Source organism: Psittacula echo, assembly GCF_963264785.1.
Source record: "Psittacula echo genome assembly, chromosome: 6".
NCBI lineage: Eukaryota > Metazoa > Chordata > Aves > Psittaciformes > Psittacidae > Psittacula > Psittacula echo.
Genome location: NC_137743.1, coordinates 17,525,728 through 17,536,187, shown reverse-complemented (window position 1 = coordinate 17,536,187; position 10,460 = coordinate 17,525,728). Strand labels below are relative to the sequence as shown.

Genomic DNA, 10,460 nt, shown 5'->3' with positions numbered 1-10,460 from the left:
CCAGTGTTAAGTATTAGTTAAATTTTTAAATATCAAATGCCTATGGGATAAATTTACTAATACTCAAAAAAAAAAAAAAAAAAAAAAAGAAGAGCCTATACTGCTGTGTCACAAATAAAGATGACAAGTTAGCTGATTTAAAGATTTTACAGAAAAGATTGCTACAGGCATCTGCTGTTATTTCAAGTCGTGGTCTATTACAAGACTGTACATTCATAGCATCAGAGGTAGTTACAGCATTGAGGACTTGGATATAGCATTGCAACAAAATGAAACCCGGAGAAAGAAGTCCATTTCCCTCTTAAATGGGTAACAATGCTGAATAAAAAATATGGCATCTTATGAGGTGGTAGGTCTCTACTGAACTCTACTCTCAGACATGGGCAAATATGCATTAAAAGATGGAGAGAGGAGAGAAAAACAAAACCAAAAACACCACAACCAAACCAACTTGCACTTTATTTAAGAATTGACCCCACTATGCCTATTTCAAAGTTGATTCTGTAACATAAAGCAGAGGATCATCTCTTTCATTCACCCTCCTGACTTGCACATACATGCTACAAAAGCCCACCACAAAAATTGGGATTTATGCAAAAAAGCCCAAACAAACCAAAACAAACCAAGAGAAACAGGATTTCTTCTCCTCCACAATATATAGGTTTTTGTAGCATGTTATCATTCAGCCCAGGAAAGAATGAACACAGCTGTCTTCCCTCCACTCTGAACATTATGGTAAGGCCCTTCTTCTGTGATAAATATTGATAATGTTATCTTAATTGCCCCTGCTTTTCAAAACAGTCTCTGTAAGACTCACAATACTTCAGGGTCATTAGATGGTACACAATTTTAAGTGCTGCCACTAAGGCCAGAAGGTGGTAAAAGAACAAATAAAAAAAAGCCTCAAGTCCACAAACTATAAAGATATTTTAAAGTAGTAAGAATCCTGTCACCCATACCCCTCTCTCTCCCATATTCCACCACAGGAGAAAGTCAGGTATCTTCTTGTATTTAAAGAAAATTAAAAAAAATCCTCCATTAATATCACCATTTTCATCCACTAGTTGGATGAGTGAAGCTTTCTACCCTCTGACTATCCACTCCACAGGAGATAGTGTAATTCCATAAAGTTACATAATTAGCACCTTAATTGTGATAAAGCAGTTCACTCTGCAATATATTTTTGATCCACCCATTTAAAAGAGTAAATCTCTGCATTTTCTCCTAGAACTCCAAAATAGTAGAAGAAAAAGTTGCCTCACTATTACCTGAGAATTCTCCGCTATAAGCCTGAAAGTACATTTAACTGTACTTTTTTTGTATGAGTGATACTGTCAGTACAACTGGAGGATGCTCTCTGTTGATTAATAATACATGTGTGTTTGTGTATACACAGAGGAATCGCAGCCACTGTAGTAGTTCTGGTATAGTACAAGTTCAGCTGAAACTCTCTTTTCTTCAGTTACTCAGCAGCACACGGCTGGGCAGTAGCTTACATCTACATTCTGTGAATACTAACATATCCCTTTGGTACTCCTGCATATAGATGCCCTGAAGAAAAGTCACTCCACCTGCTATAGTCTCTTTCCTCTTTACCTTTCTCCCTTCAAGTTATACCCAATTAAGTGTACAAACCAGCAGCACAGAGTAATGAATAGAAAATTCCCTGAGTTAGTATGAGTTACTTTAAACTTCAAAAGGACAGGGAAAAGAAAAGAAGCAAAAATATAGTGTCTATCCTGTGAGGTACAAAACTTAAGAACTAGCCAAAATACCAGTTAATTCAAATGCCTTAGCCTAAAGCAAATATCCAACACATATGCTGAAAAAGGGGCAAGAGTATAGAGTTAGCCAGATGAGATTTGTTTCTTCCTGTGGTTCCCATGTATCTGGAGAAACCTGGCATTCAATGGATTCTGAAGTTTCAGTAAATTTAAACTGTTAATACTGTATGGTGGTATTACATAAATGTCTTCAAAATAATACTGCATATCTCCTTCATTAAAAGTCTGTAGTTAATCCACAGCTATTTTTGACTAGTATTTCAAAGATGTGCATTAGAAGCACTGAGTATTCCAAGTGCCAGAGTAAGAACTTATTACCCCCATGTATACACATTCTTTTTGGAGGGTGTCCTGTGTGCTTGTTGCAAGTCTGTATTTGACCTATGGTACTGCTTGCCAATCCCAGTTGCCTTTTTTCCTAGAAAGACACTCTTTTATTTTATTTGTTGCCCTCAAACTTATTTGAGGGTTAAGAAGAAAAAAAAAAACCAACAAACAACCCTACCCAAAACAATTCCCCTCAACACAACTCCCCACCCCAGACAAGCACAAAACCATTCTGTACTTATCACCTCTCAAAGCAGGGAGTAATACAGGAATATCGTCCATTCACTTGATAACTCCGGTTGTAGGAGACACTTATACATGGCTTCACTTCTAGCGGAGCAGCAAGTGACACTGCAGCACTAGTCTGTGCATGGCCTCGAGCCTGAACACTAGACTGTAAGGCAGCAGGGCAAGTCTGAAGTGGGTAAGATGCTGTGTGATTAGATGGTATCTGTTGACAGTTTTGCTGCTGTGATGTCTGATGGTGATACTGTAATGAAGACTGATGAGCTTGGAGATACTGTGGTATGTGCTGTTGAGCATTAGCCTGCTGGGGAGTTGGAGCTGGGGTCTGAAATACAGTGTGTTGGGCAGACTGAGCATGTTGTCCTTTTTGCTTGTTTGCTTCCTTCACATCATTATCATGCGCACTGAAACAAATTGAGAAGACAGAATACATGAAAATAGATATTAAAATAATTTAAACTCTTCTAGGTTAACATTTAAACTGAACAATTTTTACAGTGCTCCATCTGAAAGCTTCCAAAGCATAAAAGAAAGAGAAAAAATATTTTTAGCCTACCCTTTAAATCATCTGTGATTTTAAAATTTGTTTCTTTAGAATACACTTTCTTTTCAGCATTTCACTTCACTGCACAGCAATATAAAATGCAAATAAACAGCAAGTACAATACAAATAATACAGAAGTATCTAAAATTACCAGTGCAATATAATCTACTGGTACTGCAATAAAGTGCCAGATTACCAGAACCTGAAACTAAAACTTACTTGCTGCTTCTACCACATTTAAGCTGGGTAAGAGAACATAGGGTTTTTAAAGGCATTACATCAGAGGGTTCTTAAAGATGTACATTACAGTACTTAAATACCATATGTATACTAATATTATATTCTGTTCTGGGGAGTGGAAATGCCTTTATCTTCTTCTCACCTTTTTTCTAGCCCACTGAGCACACTTCAGTTAGACAGTTTAGCTCACATGAATTCCCTTTGATTTACACCTGTCTAAAATGTATTTAGCTGTACTCTTGCTCTTATGCTGAGGTTAATCAGGTGCCACCTACATACTTCAATCAGGCTTAAAATCATCTAGGGTTTTTTTGTACTAAACAGCGCAGATCTCTTGAAGACAGCTGGGGTTCAACCCCTCAATAGATTTCCTGAAAGACTGCTTTTTATGGTGCACTGCAAAGATGACTTAAATGCTTCACCTTTCTCACACCTCACAAATGTTCCACAGCAATACTGAAAATTCTACAATAGCACTCACATGCTTTAGGTACTATTCCTCTCATTACACACATTAACAAAGCAAAAACAGTGTCACATTTATAATGAATATGCATTTCTTCCAGATACAGCTGGTTCCTGTGCTTCTACAGAATACAACTGTGTTTAGATCTGGGCAAAAGAAAACTGCTTTCCTCTTACAGAAGTTATGTTGGGCATAGGTTTTGATCTTAAGGGTTAGAATAAAAGAACTTATTGTATAACAACCCTTCTCAGTAAGGTTCGCTTTGGCATTTGTCGGCATTTTTGTCTTATGTCAGCTGTATATCTCCACTGTAGTGCAGAAATGGATACAGCAACATTAAATAAAACCTCCTGTTCATTTCTTCTCCCCAGAGTTGGCCACTCAGTCTGCATAATCTGTTTGGAGCATCCCTCGAACTTCCAAGGGATAGAGACTTCAGAGTAAGTAGAAGCTCCTATGCCTTCAGTACTCTTCACTCTCTTTTTGCTCTCTGAGCAGACTACAGAGATTGGGAACAAGCTATTTAACAGATTCTCGAAGCATGCCAGAAGATGTTCAGTAGAAATGCAAGGCTGAGGTTTGTTTTTTGAAAGAACAGGAAAGAGGTTAGATCTGATAAGATTTTCTTTTTTGGAAAGAACAAAACAGTTATTACTTAACTATATTACCTAATACCTAAGTATTTTTAGAATAGAAAAACTGAAATTAAAAGAAGAAATTTACTCTGAGTGCTAACAGCCATTGAGCATAACAACAGATCCAGAAATGGGCTTAAAAAAAAAAAAAAGGCAAAAAAACCCCCTGCTGTTAACTTACATTAATAGTCGCTCAATACATGGCACTAGAAAATCCCAGGAGTATGCAGTAAGATGATGCAGTCGGGTAGGCCATGTTGGTGAGAGACGCAAGATAATCCTTGAAGAAGCTACACATGCAGTAGCAACTAAAGAAGGAGCATAATTTAAAAATGCATGATCTAGAAGAAAGGAAAAAGAAAGATGAATTAAAGTTGGACACTGTCTATCAATGCAACAGACGAGTCATGGCCTCGAATACATAACTCACCTTGCAGCGATACTTCCAGAAAGTAATCAGCATATTTTGCCATATATAACTTAGTCTTCTCTAAGCAAACCATTGGCCAGCCATCATGAAGATCAGTCTCATGGACAGCAATAGAAAGATAATAGTCGATGAAATGAGCAGCAGTTGGGAGGCACAAATTCCACTGAAATGTTTCTAGCAACAACAACTCCATATGAAGCAAATTCTGTTTTGTTAGTACCAAATTCATGTTAGTCATACAACCCAAGCTGTTCAGCTGTTCAAGTTTGGGAACGCTGTCTTCCTTTTCTTCAAATTTGCCTTCCGGTGAATAGAAAGAAGAGGAAAAAGAAGTAAGTTTCAGCACAAGCGAATACAAAACAGCTTGTATCTAATGTCTGCATTGGTCATATTTCAATTCAATGTCAAACAAGCTTGAGACTTTCCTGGAGATGCAAAGCTCAAATGGAAGATGTCATCAGAGACAAAAAGGGGTATATACTATAAAGAGCTGTCAAACACTGTGTAGGATATTGTGCAGTGCATACTTCCTGTTGGTTTTCCCACCCTGGCACACAGAAGTTGGTTGTGAAGTACTGCATAAGCAAGTTTTTGCCACCAAATTATTTTATATGTCCCCATCATCAATGAAATACCACAGTGATGTGACTTGGCATACACAACACCACAACATTTGGCTTTCATCACCCTCCCACCCCCACACACCCTTTTTGTTCCTAAAACTCATTAGAGTACAGCTAGAGCCCTAGCTAACATAGCTGCTTTTAATGCCTGTTATGGTAGGTATTGTTTTAGATTTGATAGCTGGTAAGCTGCTCCTGCCCTTCAAACAAGTGGATTTCAGCAATGTACAGCTGAAAACCCGCACTGCTATATACACTGTTTCAACTTTAATGCTGCTGGCAGCTTCAGCTTTCCTTGGACTTTTAACTTGTCAGGCCTGTATGGTTTTAGCCTGAAGCAAAATTGTGTATGTAGAAAACCCATTAATAAGAGAAACAAGTGTCATATTTCCATACAGTTTGCCATATGGTTGTGCTATTTCAATTTCATTGCAAATTCTTTCCATCTTACACTCTTTATTCAGTACTACATGATATGTTGTAAATGCACATTTTTAGGGGGTTTTGCAGGACTGAACATTTTTCTCCTCCCCCCAGCACTCAAGGTACTTATGCAGTATTTAATCCAATACCAGTCCCAGTCTGTTAGTTTTTGTTTCCCATACTCTAGTAATGACAGAAATAAAAGCTTCAGGAGTCACATCATAATTTCTCTTACTACTTCTGTAACCTTATCAGATACATCATGGTGTGATATGTCTAATATATTGCATCACTGATGAAACTGCTTGTTAAAGCCACACAGGGCAAAAGTTTAAAATGGCATTCAGGTTTGTACTTTCTGAAACAATTCATGTGCTGCTGCTTGGAAGAACAAGTACTCTCGGCTTTTGGAGCTCTACTTACAGCTTGTCATGAAAGATGGCAAAGATGATTTTCTTTTTTAAAGTTATAATTCTCTTCACAACATGAATTTCATTTGAAAGTCTGGCATTAGTTCAAAGCAAATCCATTTTCCTAAATGGATTACACTGGTTTCTGAGGCAAGGTTTTCATACTCAGCACCTCATCCTTTGCCAAGAAAAGATTGCTGGCTGGTGGCATCCAGTCAAAGTTTACCCCAAAAGAGTCTGAAATAACCCTTTTCCTGTTTAACTGTTCTGCTAAATGGCTGTATTGGTGGGAGACAGGGATGCAATGAAAGGAAGCAAAAATAGCCAACACCTCAGTGCTCTGGTTCTCTAGCAGAGACGACATGGAGCTATGATGCCATATATTTTATCTGAGAAAATTAAAACATTCAGGGAAACAGATCAGCAGAAACTGAACCAACAGTTAGCTCTGCTGCCAGGACCTGTTTATCTGAATCTACTGGTTTAAGAATAAATGCAGCAGGTATCCCAGCAAACTGTACCCATATTTCTTTGGGGACATCTAAAAGGGGCCCACAAATGTCAAAACATGGATACATACCACAAGAATCTAGCTGAGGTCAATATAAGCAGCAGTGCTCATAATGAGCATTTGTAATTAATTCTGTTTTCAGAGTACTGTACATTCACTTTCATATTTCACCAGTATTATATTTTGTATGTGACAATACAGGGTTTATGTTAGCCTTAGCTTGCTTAAACAACATTGCAATTTATGAAATCTGAAGTACTGCAGAACCATACATCACCATCAGCAGGGTGCAGTGCAGTCTACAGATGGTTTAATTTCTTTATCACAGTTATGCAAATTTCTTATTTCCAGCACTGGATCTACCCATTTTAAGAGGTCCTCAGAAAGACAGTCTTTCTATTCCTACAATACAGCTCTGAAAGTTCCCCTTAGAACAATTTGTTTCCAAGCATAAATATTTCATGTGAGTTTGTCTTTTTGTCCCATCAGTTTCAACAGGTGCCAAGAGAACTCAAAACAAGAGTCTAAAGAAAGGCTCTACCAATTGGGCCAAACTGATATACACTAATATGCCTCTCTTTTATAACCACTTTGTTTCCCCTATCTGCTATATCCCATCAAGACACACCTTGTATTTGGCAGCAGAACCTACATTGCTCTAGTTAAACTTTGGTGCTACATACTTACTTGCTAAAAGTAAACAGGAAAGAGCAACCACATGCAGCTGCTGTATAGATATGTCATAACGATCCATAAAGAGGTCCAACAGATATACAGCTAGATGTCGTGCAGCAGGACAAAGTCTGAACCGATTGCTCACAATGGCAATCAGATCTGCAAAGTATCTTCTCAGATGTAACTGGGGAGATTGTCCTTTGTAGGAGGGCAGCTTCAGCTCCTAGATGGACAGCAGCATGCAATTTTGTTAAAACCATTACTTAGTTTGAATTGGTATCAGATTAATATAGCTGATAGTCTCAAACTTTTAATGGAATTTTCAAATTTCTCCCCTCTTCCTTCTGTTCCCATCATTTCAGCATTTCTTTTCACAGAACAAAATTTGTTATATAACAGAAGAACTAAAAAATAATTTGGTTCTGCATAACATTAGTGTAATAATCTTAAATTTAACATCTTTCAATTGGGAAAATGGCTCAAGTGACTTTAGCTTTTACTATTTCTGTTGTATTATCTCTACTGCAGAGGCTGTACTTCCCAACAGGGAAACAGCAAGGGTATGTGAGTACTCCTCAGCTGCTTCAATGCAAAGTCCAATAGCTAACTCAACCCCCTCACACTACAGCTCAACTTGAGCAATCAGACTTTGTACTGAAGCATTTGCATGCTCCAATGCTACCAGATCTCTGCAGGTGCCTCCAGGAGAAGGGCACTAACAGGCAGCCGAAGGTAGCGATCTTAGGAAGAGGAATGGGGTGTGCAATTTGTCAACATTTCCTGCATGCATGTTTAAACCCTGAGTTAATCTGATCTGACTGATGCTGCACTGACGCTGACTACAGTGTGCTCTCGGGCGTTTAGTTAAGCATACATAAACCTCACACTGTCTCAGATTTGAGGCGGGGACCCCACAAAACAAAAGCCCTACCAACACCACAGATGAGAAAAATCTGTGACATTATCTATTTTGAATACAAAATATGGACTAGTAGAAAGAACATTCTTCCCTGCCTAGTACCTCCTCTTGTATACAGCAGAACAGCAGTGCTGTCCTTTGTTATTATTTTTAAAATTTTTATTAATAATAAATTTATGAGTTGGATTGTGCAGCCTACCTACGGTGTGTAAGTAGCATTTTGAGTACAATTACATTTCCAGTGCGATTGCCTGACAACATCCAGTTGGAATGGAGTCAGCCAAATTTTCAGTCTTAAGGTCAAAGTTCTGAAACATGCTACCGAAGTGAAGAAACCCCCTAAACCTAAGAACCCCCCCAAAACAACCCACAACAACCCTCCCATACCTATTAAGCTTTAGAATGCATCTTTCACAATGCTTTAGTTTAATAACAGTAACTTTGGTAGCACATAAATTATCCTGTCCTCCTGTCCCACCACCCCTACTTCAAGAAAGTCACACATGAAAGATAATCCACTCACCAAGTACTATCCGGCAGCAAAAGTGCATTTTTAGTAGGTTCAGCCACTGTAAACTGTTTTTCAGTTCTGGGCATAAGATGTATTTTCTTAAGAAAGCAGCCCCAAAGAGCGACTTTGAGTTAGCTGAAGTAACTTCAAAGCAGAATTACCTAAACCCTCTACGCTTTCTGCACCTAGTGTTTGTATGTTTGACTTTTGGAGATTTTTGTTCCAACAGCACCACAACGCCTTCCGCGGAGCTTAAACCTAGACCCACTTCCACATCCAGACAGAAAAATTAAGCATCCCGCGACCCCTGTGCTTTTTTAAATGCAAAAAAGAGTCCGGTCACTCACAGAAACTGTCAAGCCCGAGGACAAACAGCCTGAGCCTTAACTAAGGATAAAGCAAACTCCACCAAAGCCCGGCCGCCTCACTCTTTCCACGCCGCTACCAGCTGCGGAGCTGGCTCCGATTGTTAGAGCCTTCACAAAGGTACCGAGGCCGCCGCCGTCCCCCGCCGCCCGCCAAGCTCCCCCCTCAGACCCTCCTCCCCCACCGAATCACCGCCGCGCCGGGCTACCTTGTAGCGAAGCGCTTGGTGGATGTCGGCAGCCAGCTGTCCTGTCCACCACTGCGCCTCCAGCTCCATCGGCGGCGCGGCGGCCGGGGCCTGGGCAAAGGGGAGGAAGCGGCGCTCACTGAGCGCGGGGAACGGAACAGAACGGGATGGGACGGGCAACACCACCCTCGCCCCTTCCCCGCTCGCCCCCAGTTAACCGCGATCAGCTGCCGCCAGCGCTGCGGGGTGACCCCGTCCCCCCAGCCCAGCTGTCCGCCATGCAAGGCACAAGTGAGGCTCGTTAAGCCGCCCCCTCCTGCTGCGGCGCACGGCTGAGCAAAGGGGGCGCGGACCAGGCGGCGGCCCTAAGGGAGGATGGTCGCGCCCCAGCGAAGCTCGGCAGCACTTCCTCTGCTGAAGCCACCACTCACCCTACGCAGCGGCGGGGCTGACGGCCGCAGCGGGGCCAGGGCACCTGAGCGCGGCGCGGCGTCCCGAGGGCTCCCCCGCCATCACGCGGCGCCGCCTGCCTCGCCCATTGTTAAAGGGCCGAGCGGGCCGGCGTGTGTACAAAGCCCGGCAGCGCCTGCACGCGGCTGCCGGTCCGCCAATCGTTTGCTGCCTTACAGCACGGCCCGCCTGCTGGGCGCCAATCAGGGCGCCGCGCCCACGGGCCACGCTGAGTTCTGTGCTCCGCGGCCACGCACGGGGAGGCTTTGGGCCCGCGGAGCTGCCGTAGCCGTCCCTATGGTAAAGGTCCTGGAGGAGGAGCTGGGGTGGGCCTGTTCATCCAGAGGGGGTCGGAGCTGCGCAGGGACCCCAGTCAAGGACGAGCGGTGCGGGCTCTCTGGGCGTTCCCGCAGTGTGTGTGGGGAGAGCCGGGTAGCGGGATTGTCCGCTGCCAGAGCACGGTGGTGATTAGCCCTCGTAGCACCTGACAGCGCCTTTTACCTTTTTTCCTCTTTTTTTTTTTTTTTTTTTTTTTTTTTTTCTTTCCCCGTGGCTCTTTTGTGTTTCAGTTGTGAGGTTTTTACCACGTGGAGTGGTTGTGGTAAAAAGCGTCAGGAGGTGTAGCTCATTTGGCTCCTTTATACTTAAGACATGTTTTCCTTTCTGTGGAAAAGGACATACACCTCATGGGCTGTGAAAGCTACGAGGTTCAA

General features: G+C 41.8%; 1 protein-coding gene across 2 annotated transcripts; it reads right to left on the bottom strand.

Moving 5' to 3' along the window:
- Positions 1-2,352: 2,352 nt before the first annotated feature.
- Positions 2,353-9,387, bottom strand: CCNJ (cyclin J; the record flags this gene model as incomplete). Of its 2 annotated transcripts, none has more annotated exons than XM_080621284.1 (5): positions 2,353-2,761; positions 4,424-4,583; positions 4,673-4,972; positions 7,327-7,537; positions 9,319-9,387. In XM_080621284.1, 5 exons carry the CDS (start codon positions 9,385-9,387, stop codon positions 2,353-2,355), a joined length of 1,149 nt encoding a protein of 382 aa, XP_080477410.1. The 2 variants fall into 2 exon arrangements, with proteins under 2 accessions (XP_080477410.1, XP_080477411.1); XM_080621285.1 differs by having other exon boundaries at positions 4,424-4,550.
- Positions 9,388-10,460: the final 1,073 nt, after the last annotated feature.